A 24,239-nucleotide genomic window follows, 5' to 3' on the forward strand; every position below is an offset into this window, starting at 1 on the left:
ACTCAATCAAGTAACCAGTCATAGAATTTAGGTGTACAAAATGTAGCTCCCTCCACTAATCACTTTGACAGGGGGCCGGCGGGTGGCCGTAGACCTGTATTCTGAACCCATCAAACTTGTCAGTTAGATATAGTGGCCTTCTGATGTGAATAATCCTTATGTGGATTGCATTTGGCTCTTCAAAGTTTCCTTGCTTGAGGGAAAATCCTAACACACTCACTCTTGCTCAGGGCCTTGTTGTTCTGTCATCCAGTGGCCAGACTAGATAAGAATTTTATACAAGTAACTTACCAAGTAATTACATAGTTATTTTTTTATTTTTTTGTAGCAGTTTAGATTTAAGTTTTGTAGCAGCAACACTGATGTTGTGTTTTTGTAGCAGTTTAGATTTAAGTTTTGTAGCAGCAACACTGATGTTGTGTAGGTGACACCAGTCTCGCCCCTAGCAAGAGGGTTAGGAACGACTCATCAGAGAATACACATTCTGTTTCTCGACTAATGGTAACATCTGGTGTCACAGCAGTTGTTCATTTTTTGCCAGTATTTTACCGGATATCGTTATCTAAACTGAAAGTCAAGTAGCTTCAGTCAAAAGCTTCAGGATGAGTTTTTCCTTGTTTTGTTTATTACTGGAGTACTACATCAGTAGTTCACTTGTACTGCGAAATTACAATTTACTTGTTTAACTACCCTTTGCCGAGGCCATACTATAATATATACATTAGTTTATCGAACTGATATGTACTTTTCTTACGGACCTGATTTGTTCGATAATATTGTCTCTGTAATGATCTTACAATCTTCTGATTAACTCAACTTTACGATGATTAATGTAACAACGTAAAATGTTGCTGAGTTGATAGACAAGTAGTGTAATAATGTAAACTGCATTTATTACAGGACCAGTTTTGGGGTTGAACTTTAATTCCGCAGGGCACTTCTTGCAGGATTATTGTTTATTGTTAGCTAATAATAATAATGTTCTGGGTTTAAGTTTTTCACCCCATTTGCCTAATAGCAAATTTGCAGTCTGTTGCTCACTACTGCAGCAAAGTTGCTGTCAATTTAAATGCTTATCACTTTTTCCATTCCAGAATTGTTTAAGTGAAAGGGTATTATGTACCAGGAGAGAATTTTAGCTATCATGGGCTTTTGGATTACAGTCTAGCCGAGATTCCAGTAAAGCAAGAATAGAATATAAATACAGTCTGAAGTGAAGATCATACAAGAAGAGAGTAAAACACTTTATATTGGAAAAGTACATATACTGAAAAAGTACAAGGGCCTGCTGGAGAGCGAATCCTCCCTGTGGAGGGCTGTACATAAAACCAGTCAAGAGAACAATTTAATGCTGCTTTAGCATGCCTACGATGAGCTTGAATCAACACAGATAGCTACTAGCTAGCCCGATGATATCGAATGTGTGGCGCCAGTACTAGCTCACCTGGCATAGAACTATGTCTGATATATCCTGTCTTTAGTCATATGCTTGAATCAAGATTAAGTAGTACAGTGGACCCCCCGTATTCGCGTTCTCCGGATTCGCGGACTCACACATTCGCGGATTTCTCTCGGGAACGTTTCCCTGTATTATTCGCGAAAATTCGCGCATTCGCGTTTATTCTGCGCATTCGCAGTATTTTCTATGAGAAATATCCACAAATTCCTGGTTTTCGTTATCAATTTCATCATAAAATGCACTTTTTGTGATAAAACTATTAAAAAAACCAAGTATGAAAATTTTTAGTGGTTTTTCTTAAGTTTTAACTAACAAAATAGGCTGTTTTTAGCCTTTTATAGGGTTCCAAACATTCGCATTCGCGGATTCTAACTATTCGCTGGGGGGTGGTCTGGTACGCATCCCCCGCGAATACGGGGGGACCACTGTACTTTATAATGCAGGTATCTGAGCATGCTGTTATAGCGCTTGGTTTTCCATTGGTGTCAAGCACCAAGTGGCCACCTAGTGAACACCAAGTGGCTACATAGTGAGCTCCCAGTTGCTGTCGTGCCAGCTCTCACTGGGCCGCCAGCTCCCAGTGGACGTCAAGCACCCAGTGGCGGCAGAGCCTTATCTTCCAGTGGGAACTGAGCATTAATGTACAAAAATTAGAACGGCACCTACTGCATGTGATGTGGGGGGTCAGTCGCTGCCAAAGCCAAAAACGAGAACACAGAAAACCTGGAATTCTGGGGCACACATGTTGACGAAGCCAAAAAGGAGTAGAAGAAGCCATAATATCAGCCAAACACATACACAGTAAACACAAGCGAAACGGGCAATGACCCGGGTAAAGGCCAAGAGAGGTAAACTCGACTCTCGCCCAGGCGGTCAAAGAAAGACTGGTGAGTGATCGTAGGTGGTCTTCAACCATCCTTCACCCAATCTACGCATGAGTTGCCAGATATCACAAGATTCCTTGCTTTCATCTGTTTTTTAACCGGATCCAGCTAGGCGCTAGAAATTATCCTATTGTTAAGACCGAAGGTTTGTAGCTATGAAAAATACAAATTGTCTTAGAAAATTTGTCATTTTAAGCTACACAGGTGCCATCTTCAGATTGAATTGTTTTCCTGTGATGCATGGGCGCGGAGTGCCAGATAACACTCGGCACCATTTTCTTGTGTTTTTCTCTCCTGCTACTAGCCCCTTCTTTTTATCCACTTGCTCCTGTGCCTGGCTCCCTTGCAATGGGAAGGAAGTGGAGGAGGTGGTTATTTGTCCCACGATTTTCCTGGACTGAAGGTCCCTGTCAGACTCCCCAGCACCTGGGAGGAAGCAAACTGAAAGCCGAAGGGAGGTTGCAGGGTTACACACAAGTAGTCACCCCCTCAGTCGAATCTTTTGATGGTCTCGGGTATCGACAGGCGGTGTAGTGGAGGATGTAGCTATCCGGCCCTATCGGATATCCAAACCCAGGCCCTGTCAGACTCCCCTAAGACTGGGATGAGGCATGCTGTCAGTTTATGGGGTCCATAGGGGTTTGCCCCCTGATAGTTAACCCCCAAGTCAAATCTGTTGTCTGCAGCTTTCGATGGACAACCATTGTTCAAGGAATTCATATATTGTGATTGCCCAGACTTCCTGTGTGGGCAAAAGGGCTCTTTTGGGATCCTAGTGTGAATAGTTTTGGATCATAGTGTACACTAGTGGTGCCGCTGACATTTTCCAGATTTATCTTAGTTGTTGAAAAGGCATCTCTCCCAGTTTTGTTGAAAAGGCATCTCTCCCAGTTTTGTTGAAAAGGCATCTCTCCCAGTTTTGTTGAAAAGGCATCTCTCCCAGATTTGGTGCATTAGTAGCCCAGTTCCGAGCGCTCAAGTTCCGAGCTCCCATGTTCCAAGCTCTCATGTTCCGAGCTCCCAAGACCAGTCAGACAACCACTGGTAAGGTGTTCAAGTGGATTTGGACACATTGTCGTCCAGTGGTTTGGATTCTGGTGCCAGTTGGGAGCGTAGTTGGCATTTCCCAGGTGCTTTTAGACCATTGGAAAGGTCTTTGAATGTAGATCTAGTTTCTCCACTCCCTTGGACGGGAACATAGCCTCTAACTGAGTTGCAATTTCCAGGACAGCGCAGGTGTCCAGGTATCTCCGAGTGCCCAAGGGAGTCGAGCAGCCAATAGACTCTGAGCATGCGGTGGGATCCAAGCATCCAGTGGCATCCAGACTTGCTCTCGGGAGCACAGGTCCCTATCCAACTTCAATTGGATAATATTCTGACACTGTGAAAGAAACCATTGATTAAGGATCATATCCCAGTAGGAGATCAACCCAATTTAGATCCTTCTTTGATTTCTTCATAGGAGGACTTTGAGCAAGAGTAACCTGCTTCTGCATATGCTTCTCTTTTAAAGTTTTGTTTTGTTTCATTACCCATCATTGTTCACCCCAGCAGCTCCCAGATCACCTGGATATGTTTTTGTGATGTGACAACCGACAGAGTCCTTTAGACTACCTAGGTGGTACTCTCGTTTTCCTCTATAAAGGCTCTGTCAGTGATTAATATTGGTTATCACAGAAGAGAGAGCTGGGCAGAACTGTATTTTATTCTCTTCCCTCTCTTCTTTCCAAGAGATGTCTGTAGTATGCCACTGGTGAGATGCCTTCTTTGCAAGTTTTTTCTGCCTCCTCCCATGGGGACTTCTCCAGCTTAATTGATCCTGCATGGAGATGGACGTTTTACTCTGCCAAAATCACATTTTTTGCCACAGAGTTGGACCATTTAGTGGAAGTTTTTTTTTTAAAGTATTCAGCTCCCTTGGTTGGATGGTGGGAGCATTGGCGAAGAAAATTGAGGACTACACTTCACTTTAAGATAATTTTCCGGCTAATTGGCTTGGAGTCCTCTTGTGCTGATAAGGCGGTAAGAGACAGGGTCACAAATATTAGCGGCTATTTTCTTCAGGTATTCTTGAGAAGAGGGAAGGCTTCTTGAAGACGTTTCACTTCCCATTTTGTTGAATGTTTCTTCACATAACCCTAATGCTTTATGACCTTAGTGAACTCGTAGACTGTTGTAACCATTCAGACAGGACCACAGCTCTAATGCTTTATGTAAGAAAGGGTCTACTCCATATCTTCATTTAGCTTAGTACTCTTTTGGTGGACAGATCAATCAAGTCTTCTTTTCCCTCGATCAGTGCATAGAACTTGTTTTATCAAACGTACTGTGATGCCAGGAAGGAACATTTGATTCCGTCTGCTGAGATCTGTGGAATCTACAATCATTGGCACCTTGTAAGACATTAATAATGTGTCTATAGTTAGTTGTACTTATTTTGATGTTACCTTGTAAGACATTAATAATGTGTCTATAGTTAGTTGTACTTATTTTGATGTTACTTTGACCCAATTGAATGTTAAATCTTCTGCATTGAGTGCCCATTTCAAATTTTTAAATCTATTCCTGTCTCCTTCAGAATGCACCTGTTTGCTTTTACATGCTTATTCTTTGGCTGTCGGTGAATCTCGTATTTATACCTTGAATAATATTTCTCTTTCCAATCCTTCCATGGTTGCAGTATCTTCTGTTGGTTCCAAGCTAGATATTATCATAGCTACTTTGCTCTCTAAGGATATGTTATAAATGAATGCTCTCAAGTCAGTTGAATCGCTTTTGAACAAGGCAGGAGAATTGTTGTCACTCCTCTTCCCCCGCCTCCTAACATTTCCCATTTTCGTTGGTACTTCATGTTTTTTTGCTTAGGTGATTTGTGTCAACCCAGGGGAATAGTGCTTCAGGTTGTTTCCCTGTCTCCCTTCCATCAAGTCACGGATTCATCAGGTAGTCGGTTGCTGTTGCCCTCTGGCAGAAGAGTTTGAATCAGAGAAATGTCCTTCAGTTTGTTGGTGTTTGCTGGAGCATTCACTTTATCCTCAGTTAGTGGAGGGAAGGCCGTGTATAGAATAGGTCTCTGTTGTCTTTTGAGTATTTTAGTGCCCATTCAGTATTTGGAGAAAGCAAATCCATTTTGTAAGTTTTCTCATACTTTGGCACACAAAACTTCTTTGAAGTCTGCTAGCGCCTGTCTTCTGGATTTTTGAAATTGCAGAGAACCCCCTCTTATGATACAGCCACTTTATCGGTACTTAAGTTGTCTTTGGTCGAAGATTTGGTTTTCTCGTCTGTCTTGTTTCTTTGAAGAGATGTACTCAAGACTGACAAGTGCTTTGGTCATGCTGAGATGGAATTTGTTGTCCAGGTCTCTGTTGAGATTGTCGAAGTTTTGATCTTTTACTGAACTTTGCTCAGCATTCAATAATTGCCTCAACTCTGCACCAGCTGTTAATGGTTCAGGCACCAGCTTAGGAAGTTTGTGGTGTCAGCGGGATTTTAGTGAGGAATAGTGTTAGAGTTTTTTACTTGCTCAGTCAAACCTGTTTTTGATACTGTAGGTGAATATTGTCCTCCTTATGCAAACTTGCCTTGGAAGAAGTGAGAACACTTATACTCCTACCTGTCGTAAAAAACTTGCTCTGTACAGGAGACGGCAGCTGTTTTGGTTTCTCATTCAGGTCATCTTCTAAGTCTGGCTCTTTAAGGTGATAAGGAAGATATATTGGTACAACACATATATTATACCATTCAGGGATCTATTCAGCCTTCAGGTTCCTGTAAGAGGCCAATTGCAGGCCTTCTGACATGGTTGGAGGGGCTTAGTAGTAGAACTTTAAGTGGTGGAGGTACTGAAGGAGAGTTATGATTCCTTTTTGGTTCCCTTCCACTGGCTTAATCTCCTATAGCTGTTCCTGTGTTCTTCTCCAGCAGAAGTATCTAGTTCTTCAGTAGGAGGTTGTAAGCAGAGAGAATGCAATGGAGTAGATGTTGGTAATTCAGTGGAATTTTACCTCTGACTTTTTTCTAGTGCCACAAGCAACTGAAGATTGGCACTCGATGTTTGATGTATTGAGACCAAAACACTATGCATCCGTCCCAATTTTGTTCATATGCGAACAAACCTGAGGTCTTAACAATAGGATAATTTCTAGCGCCTAGCTGGATCCGGTTAAAACACAATGAAAACAAAGAATCTTGTGCGATCTGGCAACACTTGCATATATCAGGTGAAGAGTGGTCAAAGACCACGCACCTATGCCACCGCGTCAGTCTTTTCTTAACCGCCTGGCCGAGAGTTGTGGTTGACCTCTCGGCCTTTACGGTTCATTGCCCATTTTGATTGTGTTTACTGTGTGTGTGGCTGTTATTATGGCTTCTTCTGTTCCTTCTTGGCCTCGTCAGTGTGTGTGCTCCAGAACTCCAGGTTTTCCATGTTCTGGTTTTTTGGCTTCGGCTGCGACCGACCCCCACATCACGTGTAGTAGGTGTCACTAATGTTTGTACAGTAACAAATCCTTGCATGGAATGCCGTGCATGGCCTAAAGAGCAATGGAAGTTGTTTTATAGCAATAGAGAATATCGGAGGGTCTCTACTCTTCCTTCATGGGAAGGTTTTTCTTCACCTCTTCCTGATGCTTCGTCTCCTGCTGCGTTCACACCCCATAGTAGTGTTGTGCCTTTGTTCCCTTCCTTTTCTTCCATCGATTTGTCGTTGGAAGTATCGGGAGGCCCTCAGGCTAATATTTGTAATGTCGCCCCTTCTTCTTCGGGAGTTAATTTGATTCCCGAGTGGGAGGAGGCTTTTTCATCATTCTCCTTTATTCCAGTTAGAGGCGTCCAAGATGGCGCCGATTTGGAAGACGCTCGGGCAAGGGGGTTCTCCGTCCTTGGAGGGGTTGCTGGAGCACTTCATGGATGCTCGCTACCCTTTTCCTGCATAGTTTTAGTGACCTTGTCAAAAAGAATGATTGGATATTTTGGTGGACATGCAAGATGCATTTTTCTCATACCAAAATGCATCCTCAGTCACGCAAGTTCCTTCAATGTGTATTTGCAGAGGAGGTATTGCTGTTCAAGGTGATTTCTTTTGGCTCGTTTATAGTGCCTCAAGTATTCACAAGGATTTCGTTGCCCATAGTGGGAGGGTGTTGTCTTTTAGGAGCAGAAATTTTATTCTACAGATTCAGTGGTTCAGGTTGGCCTACTCTGTCAACTACATTCCAAAGACCAAGGATCTGTTGCTTCACCTGGCTGAGTCTCCGTGCATTATGATCGTCAGTCAACTTCCCCAACTCCTCCTCAGTACATTTGTGTTAGGTAATGAGGGTATACTTTTCCAATTTGTAGGCTTTTCTGTTGGAAAGACAGATAGGCAGTTCATGCCTCTCAAAGAATTTTATCTCTTAAGGAAGCTTTCTGTATGGTAATGGCTTTCTTTGTTGGGAAACATGACCTTACTGGAGAATTTGTCTGAATCAGCAGGCACAGTTACAGTGCAGTCTTGGGATAAAAGGTTTACGACTAACAGCAAACATTCATTAAACTTTTAAGTAATCCTGGGCCAAAATGAAGTATTATGACAAGTGTCATTACACTAATTTACAATGCACCATAGAATGGTCAACACTACACCTGGTAAACCTAAAGAGACATCAGGGTTGTGGAAAGACCATGGAAGATCCCTAATAGGTTTATCTCTGGTCAGGAACTAAGTACAGATTAAAGACTGCTTTTTTGGGTGAAATGAACAACATGATACTGGTTTGCTAGTTTATTCTGTGTAAGGACAATGTTTTAGGTGATTTAGAATCCAGGAATGACAAACCTACCATGGGTAGTCATTATATCCATGAGTCCAACTGTCACTGTGGCATTAAGAGTAACATTAAAGTGTGGACTCCCTAGTATGCAGGTGAACAGGAATGACCAGTCTACTACTTCTCCCTTGAGTGCCCTTAGGATTGGGTGGTGGATGCATTTCTTCAAGTTTGGCTCTATCCAGACTCATATGCCATTCCCTTTACTCTAAGGAAAGTTTTGAACTTGCTGAGGGAAGGATTTTTGGACTTCTAGCTCTTGGTAGAAGTCTCGTATTCTTCTATTAGGGAGAAATCAACTCAAACTACCAAATTCTTGCGGTTCCACTAACTTTTCAGCTCCCACAATTAACTTTTGGAGATGCTCAACCATTTCCTCCCAATATGAGGATTTTCAAAGGTATCATGGATTCTATCCTTAAGTGGAAAACAGCCATGGCTTATATCAGTTTTCCACTGTTCACAGTCAAGGTTAGCATTCCACGCTGTCCTTGGTATTGCTTCACGTGCAGTTGGTTAAGGCTGGAAAAGGCAAATTTAATCATTTGTTTTTTTGGTTTTAGAAAATTTTACGCTAAGAAGAATCAAAGATAAGCTTTTGTTTTATGGTTTTAAAAACAATGTCTTTGTCAGTGGTTGAACTTGGAGGGGTAAGTTAATATTTTGCTTTGAAGTTTTAGGAACCTAGTACATGTGCCTTTGTCAAAGAACATGAGGTACTATGCTATGTATTTGATGAGGCTAGCACATGAGACCTAGCTCCATACCTTTTCCCTTTATTGAAAGTAAACATTCATAATTTGAGAGCAGTTGCAACTTCATTTAGTTTTACGAGAAATTGCTGCTTGAGAGTGTGATTAATGTGGCGAAGTAGAAGTGCAATTTGGTTTTTGCCACTCACTACCTTAAGTATTCAAATCACATCTGAAAGCGGTAAGGCCCTTATTGTGCTACTAGTAACCAATAGTCTACCTAAACCAAAGAAAGAACAGTCTTTTTAGGCTCTGTTTTAAAACCTGGGTTGTGATATTTTGAGGAGCATGAAGGTATACATATATTGTATAGGAACATACCTGTATATCATAAAGGTATTTAATTATAGTTGACTGTTGGTTTATGAAAGGAATCCAACTTCTGGCGGCAGTGAGATCCAGCAAGGATTCCAGATCAGGTAGGAATGTTTTGCATTTCATCCAAGAAAGCTTCAGCGCGATTGGCTGCACTACCCACCATCCTATTCTGAGTGTGGGAATCAACTAACTTGAAAAGTAGGCAAGAGTTATCCCAAATAATATAAATTTTCTTATTAAAATTTATTACCTGTATGTATTTGGATACTTACCTACTATTAAAGTAGACCCCACCCAGCTTCCCCACAACTTCGTGGGCTGTCAAAGGGAATTCTGACAAATTAAAACATTTGAAACACACCTGGTGGAGAACAGGTGCACTAGACAGTCATCCAGGCAGCCATTCAATCTGTTGTTTGAATGCTGACTCACTTATGGGGACAGAGATATAAGGTAACTTTAACAGTAGGCGAGGATCCAAATAATGAATTTCATTATGAAAATTTATAGAATTAGGTAAGTCACCTTCAGACCACAAAGAATAATACATATAATGGTTCGTGTGATTAATAACCTGTGACCATACTTTGGACCAAAAATTGACCTGGGATTTATTTATTAGTAGCTTAGGCATTCCATAACAGGTTTTGACAAAGGAAAAACCTATTTTTGTCATCAACTATGTGTCCTCCAACCCACCCCCTTTCCTTGATAAAAAGGCATGGGATTGGAGTGAATATTTATCTTGCACATACCTGGCATCTAATGGGGAAGATGGCCTTCACATGCTGATGTCACATCTTTGCAAGTGGGACGTAGAGAGAGCCAAGTCAGTCTTCTTAGGGCAGGAGATAGAGTGTCTTGTCCCGAATCCTTTTCTATTGGCCGAGACTAACTCTAAGCCATATTTTTGTACTGTAATTGGTTGGTCTATCTCATGGAGCCCTTGGGGGACCATGAGAATGTAAATCCTTTGAGGAGAAACAGTGGTTACTAAAAAGTTTTTCCCTATGTCAAAACCTGTTTTATATGCAGTTGGGCCATATAAACTATGTGAGTTGGCCCAGTATATCTTATGTAGGTTATATACAAGTCTTTGCTACTCGGCAGATTTCATTACTTACTGGAAAGGGCAGACGCATGAGATTAAGTTGAGGTGACGCTATACTTACCCATCTTTGATTTTCATAGGTGATGATAAATTGAATGACATTAGATCAAGGTAAATTCGAATAATTTTCAAATCACTTAATTTATTGTTTTTATGTTTCAGATGGGCAACTCCTTCAGAAAAATTCCGTATACAAACCTACAAACCTCAGAGTACTCATTTAGAGTCTGAGTATAAAGTGCAAATTTACGAACGAACTATACAGGCAAGTTTGATGTGTTCATTATTGTATAGTGTTGAATGGGTCTTATGTCACTTGTAGAGTTTGAGTTTCCAATAAATGGCTAGTTCTTAGGGTTCATGTAATTGTGTGAAATGGTGATCCTGTGTTTCTGGACTTAGCGAGTACTTATGGTATTATCATGAAAAAATACCATTATTTCAGGATAATTATACCTGGTGAAAAAATTTTTGTGTACTTACATTAATTCTTCTTTACCAGGTCCATAGCTGCTGGATTCATAATTTAAAGTAGTCAGGGAGTTCTGATAGGCTTGGTGGCCTCCAGACCTCCATCCTGATTTCAGCTCTTGGTTCTCTGTTACTATTTAATTTTATGTGTAGCTAGAGGTATATAGAGAACTACTTATTCCTTCTTATTTCACAATTTTTCTCAACAAATCCAAAAGGCTTTTCAATTGCATCTTAGCATTGCAGAAATTAATGATTATCAGACATCTTAGGATTGGATGGTGGTAGGGTGGGCTGTCAAAGAACTGGAAATCTGCAAAAAACTAAGAATAAATTATTGTTTCAGTAGTCACATAGGGCATTCATTCATACTTAAATATTGCATAGACATTTTTATGTTTAGTGAAAAATGCACAATACATCTCAAAGCTGCAACTCACCTCTGCTCAAGTGGCAGAATTAACATAGAGAAGAGTATAAGATTTACACAGTCCATACACAAACACTGCTGAAAAGGAAAACATGAAATCAGCACAATACTAATTACGAACAGCAATAAAATACAAAACAACTAATTAATGCTGTTCAATAAAAATCCAGAAACTAATTACGTACATGATAGAATAAGCTGGATAGGTAACTGCTAACTAATGGTTCAAGACACACATTTGCAGTAAATCATCTTTTTAGACAAGGAAATTTACTTATCTTGGGCTTCATGACTGTAAATTGGGCTCAGAAAGATTGATGATGACTGATGTGAGCAAATAATGATTACTATATACAAAGGTTTTTAATGTAAATTTATTTTGGCTTTGTTAACATGTACTACAAAAACAATTAACCATTCCTGTTAACACATACTACAAACACATAATTAACCATTCCCTGGTGTATAGTATCTGAGTAACTAACTATGTCTGTTAGAATGATGTAGTAGTGTCATCTGGTATTCATACAAAAAGTACAATTTACAACAGTTCAATCCTCTGTTATAGTAATGCCTCAGTCTTACACGATTTGAATTGTGCAAATTCACAATAATGCTAACTTTCATTGGAATCTAACTAATTATCATACACAAGTATTTCACAGACAAGCAAAAGCAAACTCAAGTTACGAATTCTGGAGAAACCCTGCAAAGGTGTTTGTTCACTTTTTTTATGTAATTTATAAGTTTTCAAGCTTTTATGTGTAAATTAAATAACATTAAATAATAAAAGTAATATTCTCTCTCTCTCTCTCTCTCTCTCTCTCTCTCTCTCTCTCTCTCTCTCTCTCCTCTCTCTCTCTCTATCTCTTTTCTCTCTCGCTCTCTCTCTCTCTCTCTCTCGCTCTCTTCTCTCTCTCTCTCTCTATCTTTCTCTTCTCTCTCTCTCTCTCTCTCTCTCTCTCTCTCTCTTCTCTCCTCTCCTCTCTCAAATTATTAATAATAATACTCTCTCTCTCTCTCTCTCTCTCTCTCTCTCTCTCTCTCTCAAATATTAATAATAATACAGGCGGCCCTCGATTAACAGCAGACGCTGAGTGATTTTTAAGTCTACAGCTGCCGCACACATTCTTTGGGAGCACTAGACCGGTTAGCAGCGCCCTAGACCAGTCAATGGCGCTGTAATCCCACAATGGCGCAATAAGTAAAATTATATGCATGCAGTATAGTACTGTACAATTTACTGTACGGTAGTACTGTACATTACATTATATTATTATAAATACTGTAAAGTGAAAAAAGCCTATCTTTATTTGTTTGGGTGTCTTGTGAAGTATAATCCTTGTACATTGGTACCTTGACCTACGAGTTCAATTCATTCCATAGCCGAGCTCATACCTCAATTTGCTTGCACATTAAATCAATTTTCCCCATTGAAAATACTACTTAAAATGCCCTTAATCCGTTCCAACCCTCAAAATGCCACCCCATATTTTTATGTTTCGTGTCATTAAATAAGGAAAATACCTTTCTTAATAACAAATATTGTACAAAAACATATTAGAAAGAGTATTTAAAGATATAATAAGGTTTTATACAGTGTACGGGTAACTATAGTGTTCAAGTTACGATAATTCGTCTGACGGTAATCTGATTATACGAGAGAGCAAATTACAATACCCTAACTTTATCTCATCTTCTAGTGAAATAAGTTCAAAAACAGCAAAAGGGAATGAAAGTATGGTTTTAATGTTATACTTGTTGTGAAAACGTGTACAGCCATGAACAACTGAACGAGAAACAACTTTTTTTTTTCTAAGTACAACCGAATTGGATAACAACATCCATTTGGCTTGTATTTCAACCATTGTACTATAGTAAACAATTACTGTAGTTGTTATAAAAGATGTTACGTAGAATAGGACTGAGATAACTTAATGCAATAACTTTATTGGCTATAGATCAAAGATCAATAGGGAAATATAATGTTAAGTTTAAATGTAGTTGTAGCTGAAGCTGAGAAAACTGTTCAAGCTGCTAATGACCATTATCGTGCATCGGCAACAAGGATAAAACTCTAGTAAACGTAAGCCATCAAACACAACCGTAGATAAAATTGAGATAAAGTAATTTTAATCAAAACAGCTGAGCTTGAAAGAACACATTTTACTGTTTGTTTCACGCCGATAAATAATGTCAAGTTCGTATAATGATGATATAAAGGAAAATTGCGAACGGAATAAAAAAATTTTTGTGCTCTACAAACATGCCGCCATCATAATCTGTTAACAAAAAAAAAGAAAAATTTAGTTCACAATCACAACAAGACGTATTCAAGTCATAGTTCCACCTAAAAACACGTTGTATAAGGAAAAATGACCTTGTCTCATATCATATAAGTCAAGTATCTAGAAGCAAGAAAATTCGCTCAGAATTGAGTTAAATATGGCAAAACAAACTTGTATTTGCCATCAGCTGATTTCCAAACCAAAACATTGACTGCTATGTTAGTAGTATTTTATAATACAATAATATGAGAATACTTATATTATTGGGTACATTGAAGTAATGTATAACTTTTTAAAGATTTATTGAATAGATACATATTTACTTTTTCTTCTTTGCTTATCTTAATTTTTGTCATTATGCCATCTATCTCAATTTTCATCACTATGCCATCTAGTACGTAGGAGCGGCATCTCTATCTCATACGGTCGTACCTCAATATTTTGCTCGTGTAACAAAGCAAAAAATCCACCGCGTTGTACAGTTATATTTTGTACTTCTATCCCTTGGAAAAACCAAACAAATTGCAGTGTTGCAAAATGAATGTATACGTGAGTTTTTTCTTTTAAAATCAATTTATGCAACAATTGTAAATATAATTTGTTATAAAAACATGATTCAATTATATAAATTAAAATTTTATTATTTGGGCACGACAGAACGGCTGTCACACTTCAAATAGACAGGCGTACTGCCACTGTATCATATTTATGTACAAAAATAAAAAAAGATACACTGTAATACATTTTTCATACACTTTGTAAACATAAAAAGCATGAAAACTTACAACAAAAAGCTGAAGTTTCATTAACAAAATGAGTTATAATTAGCTCCCAAATTATTAAAATAGAACCACGTGAAGTATTTGTAAATGCATTTTTCGGAACAGCGGTGGACAAGAACGAACATGAAAAAACATCTTATGATAACGGCAGTTATAAAGCTGCCCTTGTATCATATTTATGTACAAAAATTTACACTTTTTTTTTTTAACTTGATATTTTAGGAAGAGTGGCAGGCGGTGGCAGACAAGAACGAACATGAAAAAACATCCTATTTGATAACTTGGAGGGTAGTTTCAAAAGCTGCCTTTGTATCATATTTATGTACAGAAATAAAAGTACCCTATACATAATACATTTTCATACACATTTTAAACATAAAAGCATGAACATTTATAAGTCGACACATTGATCGCTAATTTTGCACTTTTAACTATATTTTCGGAAGAGCGGCAGGCGATGGCATAGAACAGCTTCATGGGCATATAGTTTACCCTAATACCTATGTAATAACTCAATAAAAATATTTAATATCATTTGCATAACCTTTACTATGGTCTGAATAGTATTTCTACAAATGTATGTACTCGTTAGACATAACGGTGCTTGCGGCACTGTTAACCGAAAATTGTGCCGTAAAAATACCTTAAAATACCTTATTTTCAAATGAATAATTTTACTGCTGCCGTAAAACCGATTTGACACTAAGTGATTGTGCTGCTAACCGTGGGCCGACTGTAATATAACTGTAGTTACAAAATTCGTGATACGTAGCGTTTTAAAGAAATAGAGGGAAAGAAGAGAGAACTATGTTGTTTGTATGTACTCACTCCTATGTATTTACCAACCATTCATTTATTTTTTATGGGTAATGTATTAAGCTAACTTTAAAATGAAATTACAATAACTTTAATTTCATTTAAAAGTTACCGTAATATTAAGGGAGCATGATTTGGGTTATATTTAGTGTTCAAACTCTAGTAGTAAGCATTTATTAGTTTTTAGAGAATGTGCCAAACTTATGCAAAACTTCCCTTTGCTTGAGGAGGTCTGAAACTTAACCTCACGTAATTTAATTCTGTTCTGAGGGTAATGCAAACCTATACTTACATAAGTGGAGTTACTTAGGCAAGGTATTTGTAACTCCATTTATGAAAGTGTTTTTTTTTATTATAGGAAGATTACAATTACATTTACAATTTGCTCTTTAAGGAAAGAAAGAATGAATTTATAGAAAATCAGGTAAGTCAGGCATTCTTAAATTCAATATCACTATAATGACTCAAACAATTGATCATTCAAAAGAAAATAATACACAGATTTACTTATGAAATTGAAATACCCGTGAGATAGGTTTTTATTTTCTCAGTTCATTAGTGATATTCAATTCTGTATTAAATGCTCTCTGTCTGGTCATTAACATACAAAGCAATTTGTCAGTTTTAAATAAAAGTTGAGTTTTAGGTTGTACAGAATTGATTTTGTTATTTCCTTGAACAAAATATTTAACACTTGTATATATGGGGATGAGCATAGGGTCTTGGATCAGATCCCCAAGTAATTTGAGGGCTTAGTGTATGTTGTATTTATCCAGATCTCATTAAAGAAGGGAGCTGTAGTTTCTGAAAAGCATAAGATTTTTATAATTTTAACCATCTCCTCTTCAGCATTCAACTTTTAAAAGTCATTCTGTTCTTCATTTTAAATATTATCATTAATATATGTATTGGTAATAGTAGTAGAAGTATTACTGGAAAAAAAAACTGTAAATAAGTGCTGTCTGTTTCATTTTCTTCCAGTTAATTACTCATTGTCAGAGGAACAGTTTTCAAAATACTGCTCTTAGTGTGGTACATAAGGAACCATCAGAATCTAAGACTAGTATTTTGTGTATCACGAAGACACTTTAAAGATACATAGCAGAACCTGTTTAAGTTTGAAGCAGTATTGTGTAAATTAATCATAAGGTAGAAATGTGTATATTACAAGAAGAAAATAATACACAAATTGCACCAAATGGGTCTTTTTCTCCTGTTTTCTGCTGGAGTATGTCTTTCAGACTGCATGGATTTTTTTATTTCATGAAATAAATATGATTTTTTTTACCTTACAGCTAGCAGATTTGTCTTCAATATTAGCACCACTGTTTATGGAAGTGATCCAACATGGTTTACCTGACTGCGTTGAACTTACTGTGCAGGAACATTTGCCAGAGCATTCTGAGGTAAGAAAAACTTGTAGACTATATATTTGATATTTGAATATTTCCCTAGCCTAAAATTTCCTTTTGAACACAAATATGCAATCTACCCACCTGTTCACGTTCTCCGATCCCAGTATACAGTGGTCCCCCCGTATTCGCGGGGGATGCGTACCAGACCCCTCCGTGAATAGTTAGAATCCGCGAATGTTTGGAACCCCTATAAAAACGCTAAAAACAGCCTATTTTGTTAGTTAAAACTTAAGAAAAACCATTAAAAATGTTCATACTTGGTTTTTTTAATAGTTTTATCACAAAAAGTCCATTTTATGATGAAATTGATAAAAAAAGCCAGGAATTTGTGGATATTTCTCATAGAAAAATACCGCGAATGCGCAAATTTTCCGCGAATAATGCAGGGAAACGTTCCCGAGAGAAATCCGCGAATGTGTGAGTCCGCGAATCCGGAGAACGTGAATACGGGGGGTCCACTGTACAAATTTTTAGTGTTTTTTTTTTTTCTTAAGTTTTAACTAACGAAATAGGAGGTTTGTTCATGAAACTTACCTGTCAGATATATATATAGCTGTATTCTCTGAAGTCCGACAGAATTTCTAAAAACTTACGACACACGTAGTGGGAGTAGGGTGGTTAGTATCCATTCCCGCCGCTGGGAGGCGGGTATCAGGAACCATTCCCATTTTCTATCAGATTTCTTCTGTCGCCGGTGTTGTAAACATCTGTTTACAGCACCTCCGCCTCAGGATTTTGGAAAACTTTCTTTGCTTGCGTATCCTCTTGACTTTTTGGTTATTTGATAGCTTGGCATATGTGACTTTGGATTGTTTTTGATTTTGGCTTGGTTTTTTCCTTAAATATGTCAGGTTCTAGTTCGGCTAGTGCCAGAGTGTGTATGAAAGACGAATGCAAGGTGAGGTTACCAAAAGCTTTGGTTGATCCTCACACAGTGTGTAAAGGTTGTAGGGGGCAAGTGTGTAGGTATGATTTTCGCTGCACGGAGTGTGAAAGTTTGAATGATGCTCAATGGAAGACTTATGAATCCTATGTAAATAAATTAGAGCGTGATAGGATCAGGAGGTCTTCCTCCAGGAGTAAATCGGGTAGTAGACAGGGTAATAATGTAACCCCTTCTAACCCTTCTTTAGATTTTGTGACTCCTAACCCCGTAGTGTTGCCTTCGGGCCCTCAAGTGGTGTCTGCGGAGGGTAATGCCCTTTCGCTTATTTTAGATTCTTTGAAAACTCTGGAATCTAAGGTTCTAGCCCTTGAAAACAGGGAAAGTGCTAAGTGTAGTGATAGTGCCCCTAGTGAAGTGGAGGGGGCGTCAGATCGGCCCTATAGCGCCTCTAGGCTGGGACCTCTGCCGGACTCCCAGGACTCAGGGAGAGGGCATGTCGAAGGCCGAAGGAGGGTTACGGGGATCCCCCACCGATCTGACGTCCCTTCAGCAGTACCTGTTGACGCTTCCCAGGCTGCTAAGGAGCGTGCTCGAGCACGTGTCCTAAAGGATTGTTTCTCGTCTTCCGACGCGTCCTCCCCGCGCAAGGGGAGGGGTGGGAATCTCGTTCGGATTCGCGACCTTTGAAGAGGACGTTTCAAGATCAGGACGCTTCACGTCATGTTTTGTCTGATTGGCATTCTTCTCCGGAAAGCGTGTCCTTTCTGCCCCAGAAGAAGGCTAGGTCGTCTTCCGATGATGACGTCTTTGAGCGCCCCAGTCGCTCTAGAGCAAAGGCTGTCCTGGGAGAAGGAAGAAGGCGTCCCCTCGCCCCTCACCTTCTCGCAGGCATGGCTCTTCTCCTCGTATAGATCCTTCGCAGACGGAGATAATCCTTGCTATGCAGCGACAACTGGATGCTTTACTTAAGCAGAAGGAAACGGTTTCTGGCCGTAAGAAGGACGATAGACTTCCGATCAAGAGATCAAGACAGTCTTCTCCGCCTGCTCGTCTTTCGTCCCCGTTTCATGGTATTTCGTCGTGCTAGACTTCGTTCTCCCCAGCGTTCGTCTAGAGGTGGAAGTAAAACGTCAGGAGAGAGAGAGGTTTCTTCATTCTGCCCTCTCTTCTCGACGTGAGGACGCTCGGCGTTCCGACATCGACGTTTCTGATGAAGATGCTTTAGTTTCTGACGGACGGAATTTGGTACGCACCGCTCCGCTTCGTCATGCTTGTGTTGACGTTCTTCGGACGCTCGTCAAGTGTCAATTCCTGTCTCTTCGCGGACGATCGTAGAGACGCTTCGAGGGACGCTAGGAAGGGACGCTCCGCTCATCGCTTCTTTGGACGCTTCGTTGGACTCTCAGTTGGACGCTGATTTGGACGCTTCGTTGGACGCTCAGAGGGACGCTAGGTTAGACGCTCCGATGGACGCTAATAGACATCGTCGTAAGAGCGTCTTGGACGCGAGTACGGAAGTTCGCTCTCGATCGGACGTTGTTCCCGAGTCTTTAGATGACGCTACACGTCTTCCTTCTACTTCGCGTTCTACTCAAGTTGTGATTGCTGTTCCTGTATCGGCTAACGATTCTGTTAAGGATACGTTACCCTCTTCTTCTCGTCATCGGTCTGATAGGAGACTTGGAGTGAAAGGTCTTCTACCTCTTTCTTCGAAGTTTAACTCGGGTAAGGAAGAAGGGGAATTGAGCTGTTCTTCGGAGGAGGTTGATGAAGAACAACCCTCGACGTCGTCTTCTTCAGACTATCAAGTTTTGGCTCGGCTGCTCCGTGATTCTTTTGGAGATACCTTCCTTCCTTCTGCTCCTCCTTCTCCTCCATCGCAGTTTTCGTCGTCGAAAGCTAAGAAGACACCAGGGTTTGTTAAGATGAAAACGTCTTTGTCTACCAAGAGGGCTTTCCGGAAAGTTAACACTTGGATGGAGACTAGGAAAGCTAAAGGAAGCACCACGTTTCGCCCTGCCTCCGTCTAGGCTTAGCGGTAAGGCAGGGATGTGGTATGAAACCGGTGAGGAGTTAGGTTTGAAGGTTCCGACGTCAGCACAGGGAGATTTCGCCAGCGTTGTAGATGCCTCAAGAAGAGCTCTGTTAGCCTCAGCGAAGGTGTCGTGGACTACGTCAGAGATGGATCATCTGTTGAAGGGTCTGTTCAGATCCTTAGAAGTATTTAACTTCTTAGACTGGTGTCTCGGAGTGCTAGACAACCAGTCTCGTAAGCCAGATTTGATCAGCTTGGGGGAGCTGTCCAGTGTTTTGTCATGCATGGACAAGGCCGTCAGGGATGGCTCAGAGGAATTAGCATCTCATTTTTCAGCAGGCGTGTTGAAGAAGAGATCGCTGTATTGTAATTTTGCGGCTAAGTCTGTCTCTCCCGCACAGAATACAGAACTTTTGTATGCGCCGTTCTCGAGTCATCTCTTCCCCCAGGCTTTGGTGAAGGATCTGGCAGTAAGTCTGCAGGAGAAAGCCACTCAAGACCTTTTGACGCAGTCGTCGAGACGTCCTGCTGTCCCTTCCACGTCTTCAGGAGTTCAGTCTTTTAAGAAGCAGAAGCCCTTTCGTGGAGGATCTTCAGCTAGATCTGTATCCGAGGAAGAGGTCTTCCTAGAGGTAGAGCCCCGGCTAAGTCCAGGGGCAAGAAGTGAGAATGCGTGCCTTCAGTCACCGGTAGGAGCCAGGCTTCAGTTGTTTGGAGGAGCCTGGAGAGAAAGAGAGGCAGACACCTGGTCTCTCAACATCATAGAGAAGGGGTACAAGATTCCGTTCGTAAAGCCTCCCCCTCTGACTTCCACTCCCAGGGACTTGTCCCCGTCGTATCCTCAAGAAAAGCAAAGGATTCTTTTCGATCTGCTCGAGCAGTGGAACAGGTCTTAGACCTGGCTACGCCAGGATTTTACAACAGATTGTTTCTTGTTCCGAAACACTCGGGAGGGTGGCGGCCAGTCTTGGACGTAAGTCGTCTGAACCTCTTTATAGAAAAGCAAAAGTTCAAGATGGAGACACCTCAGTCAGTTCTGGGGGCCTTAAGACCGGGGGATTGGATGGTATCACTCGATCTTCAGGACGCATACTTTCACGTCCCGATACACCCCCAGTCTATGAAGTACCTTCGGTTCATCCTGAAAGGAAAGGTGTTTCAGTTCAGGGCTCTCTGTTTCGGTCTGAGTACGGCCCCATTTGTGTTCACCATCTTAATGAAGAATGTGGCGAGGTGGCTCCATCTTTTTCCAACATCAGGATCTCGCTCTACTTGGACGACTGGCTCATCCGAGCTTCTTCGCAGACCCGGTGCCTGGAGGACCTGAAAACGACTCTGTCTTTAGCTGCGTCCCTGGGACTTCTGGTGAACTTCGAAAAGTCACATCTGAACCCCAACACAGTCCATCGTGTATGTGGGGATTCAGATGGATTCAGTGGCTTTTCGGGCTTTTCCGTCCCAGGAACGTCAGCAACAAGGCATAGAGAAAGTGTCAGCCTTTCTAGGGAAGGATTCATGCTCGGTGAGGGAATGGATGAGTCTGCTGGGGACCATTTCCTCGCTGGAGAAGTTTGTTTCCCTGGGGAGGCTACATCTCCGACCTCTTCAGTTCTTCCTGTCGGACAATTGGACAGAGAAGGACAACTTCGATATGATCCTAACCATCTCAGAAGAGGTGAAGAGCCATCTAAGATGGTGGCTCGATCCGTTAAAGCTCTCAGAGGGCATATCCCTCAAGCTTCGGAACCCCGACCTAGTATTGTTCTCCGACGCGTCATACACGGGGTGGGGAGCAACACTAGGGGGGGGAGGAAGTGTCAGGCACCTGGAGAGGGGAACAGGTAGCCTGGCACATCAACTTCAAGGAGCTGGCAGCGGTTCAATTAGCGCTCCAGTTCTTTCAGGACAAAGTCTCCCGTCGAGTAGTTCAAGTCAACTCGGACAATACCACAGCCCTAGCATACTTGAAGAAACAAGGAGGAACTCACTCTCGCTCCCTGTTCGCTCTAGCGAAGGAAATTCTGATTTGGGCGAAGGCAAGAGAGATCACGATCTTGACAAGGTTCATTGCCGGAGTCGAGAACGTCTGGGCGGATCTCCTCAGTCGACAAGGTCAGTTGCTGCCGACAGAGTGGACCCTCAATCAGGACGTATGCCAGGAGCTGTGGAGTCTTTGGGGACGCCCCTTGGTGGACGTTTTTGCAACCGCAAGGACGGCGAGACTTCCTCTTTACTGCTCCCCAGTTCTCGATCCGGGGGCAGTAGCAGTGGACGCCCTGTTATGGGATTGGACGGGCCTAGACCTCTACGCATTTCCCCCCTCAAGATTCTGGGGGAAGTGATGAGAAAGTTCACAGCTTCGGAGGGGACGAGGTTGACATTAATCGCCCCCTTTTGGCCTGCAGCGATCTGGTTCACAGAGGTGATGTCCTACCTGGTGGATTTTCCGAGATCTCTTCCGTTAAGGAGAGATCTACTCAAACAGCCCCACTTCGAGAGGTACCACAAAAACCTCTCCGCTCTGAGTCTGACTGCATTCAGACTATCCAGAAGTTGGCCAGAGCGAGAGGTTTTTCGAAACCTGTGGCTAAAGCTATCGCCACCGCGAGAAGACCTTCGTCAATCGCGGTTTACCAGTCGAAGTGGGCAGCTTTTAGGAGCTGGTGTAGGAAGAAAGGAGTTTTCCTCTACCACGACTTCTGTGAGCCAGATCGCCGACTTCCTTCTTTATCTCAGACGAGATTTGAAGCTCGCAGTGTCAACCATTAAAGGCTACAGAAGTGTCTTGTCTGTAGTTTTTCGACATAGAGGTCTTGACCTTGCTAATAATAAAGACCTACATGATCTACTGAAATCTTTTGAGACCACCAAGGTACCGATGGCTAAGTTGCCTTCGTGGAATCTGGACGTGGTTCTCAAGTTTTTAACGTCAAGCCGCTTCGAACCTATTTACTCTGCCTCTTTGCGAGATTTGACGAAGAAGACTGTATTCCTAACTGCTCTGGCGACGGCGAAGAGGGTTAGCGAGATACAGGCGATTAGTAAACACGTCGGCTTCAAAGGGCATAATGCAATCTGCTCTTTGAGTATGTCATTCCTGGCTAAGAATGAGAACCCTTCCAACCCTTGGCCTAAGACGTTCGAAATCAAAGGTATGGCAGAAATCATTGGTCAAGAGCCAGAAAGAGTCCTGTGTCCTGTTAGGGCTCTTTATCTTCGTAGGACAAAGGAGTGTAGAGGTTCTGCGGAGAACTTATGGTGTTCGGTTAAGAGGCCTAATATGCCCATGTCTAAGAATGCACTGGCATTCTTTTTGAGGAACACCATTAAGGAGGCGCACGCTTATTGTCAAGATAGTGACTTTAAGCTTTTAAAAGTTAACGCTCATGAAGTAAGGGCTATTTCGACTTCTATAGCCTTTCAGAAAAATATGGCTCTCAAAGATATTTTAAGTGCCACTTTTTGGAGAAGTAACTCGGTGTTCGCCTCGCACTATTTACGGGAGGTCAGAACGGCATATGAGAACTGTTACTCTCTTGGACCATACGTCGCCGCAGACACTATCTTGGGGGCAGGAGGTAGCACTCATCCTTTCCCATAGAAAAGAGTAGGTGAGTTTTTAATGTTCGTAATGTTTATGGTTGTAGGGTCGGCCGCCGAATGCGGTCTTCCCTTCTTTTAGCCTTTGGTATATGGGAGTATTTGGTTAGGCTAACTTAGGTGGTGGTTTTGCCTCGTTGTCCTCTTGAGTATGGTCATGGTCTAGTCACATTGTGGTCTCGTCCCCGTTGGCAGATCATCTAGAGCGCACCAACTACACAGGTCTCTACCTTGTTGGTAACTCTAGTGAAGCAGATGCAGGCTTGGGTGACAGTAATCACGAAGTCAGCTATGCTAACAGGTAAGGAACCAAGATGTCAATCATCTACATATATATGTTTCCTAAATCCTTTTCTGTCTCTCCCACCGCCAAAGGTGGGATTCAGCTATATATATATCTGACAGGTAAGTTTCATGAACAAAATGATATTGTTAAGATACAATAAAGTTTGTTCATACTTACCTGGCAGATATATATATTTTAAGTACCCACCCACCTCCCCTCAGGAGACAGTGGAGATAGAAATCTGATAGAAAATGGGAATGGTTCCTGATACCCGCCTCCCAGCGGCGGGAATGGGTACTAACCACCCTACTCCCACTACGTGTGTTGTAAGTTTTTAGAAATTCTGTCGGACTTCAGAGAATACAGCTATATATATATCTGCCAGGTAAGTATGAACAAACTTTATTGTATCTTAACAATATCATTTTTAAGCATTTTTATAGGGGTTCCAACTATTCGCTGGTTCTAACTAGTATTCACGGGGGTGGTCTGGTACGTATCCCTTGCAAGAATACAGGGGAACCACTGTACACCTAAAATCAACCATATAGTACTGCCTAAACATTGGACATCCACCATATTTCGACAATGCAGAAAAAATAATAATAACAGTATAAATGAAATAACTACTAAACTGATATATTATATATAATCATGATTATACCATATATTTCCATGTATAAGATGACCTTTTGATAAGATGAGGTAAAAAATTATGGCAAATTTTCATGAACTTACAACATATCTGTAGTATAGGATGACTTCTAAATTACAAAACCGAAATGTTTTTTGGAGAAAAGTGATTATATTTGCAAGAACTGAACAGTACGTACAACTAAATTTATAATATCGATGACTTAAATAAAAGTTGTTTTGCTTGTACCAAATTACAG

General features: G+C 41.0%; 1 protein-coding gene across 2 annotated transcripts in view; it reads left to right on the forward strand.

Moving 5' to 3' along the window:
* Positions 1-24,239, forward strand: part of LOC135219972 (large ribosomal subunit protein mL48-like) — a 64,399-nt gene that overhangs the window by 34,427 nt on the left and 5,733 nt on the right. For both annotated transcript variants that reach the window (XM_064257221.1, XM_064257223.1), the window contains 2 exons: positions 10,500-10,606; positions 16,424-16,530. In XM_064257221.1, coding sequence (XP_064113291.1) covers positions 10,500-10,606; positions 16,424-16,530 — 214 coding nt within the window. The remainder of the gene's footprint in view (positions 1-10,499; positions 10,607-16,423; positions 16,531-24,239) is intronic.

This window comes from Macrobrachium nipponense, chromosome 1 (genome assembly GCF_015104395.2).
Source record: "Macrobrachium nipponense isolate FS-2020 chromosome 1, ASM1510439v2, whole genome shotgun sequence".
Lineage (NCBI taxonomy): Eukaryota > Metazoa > Arthropoda > Malacostraca > Decapoda > Palaemonidae > Macrobrachium > Macrobrachium nipponense.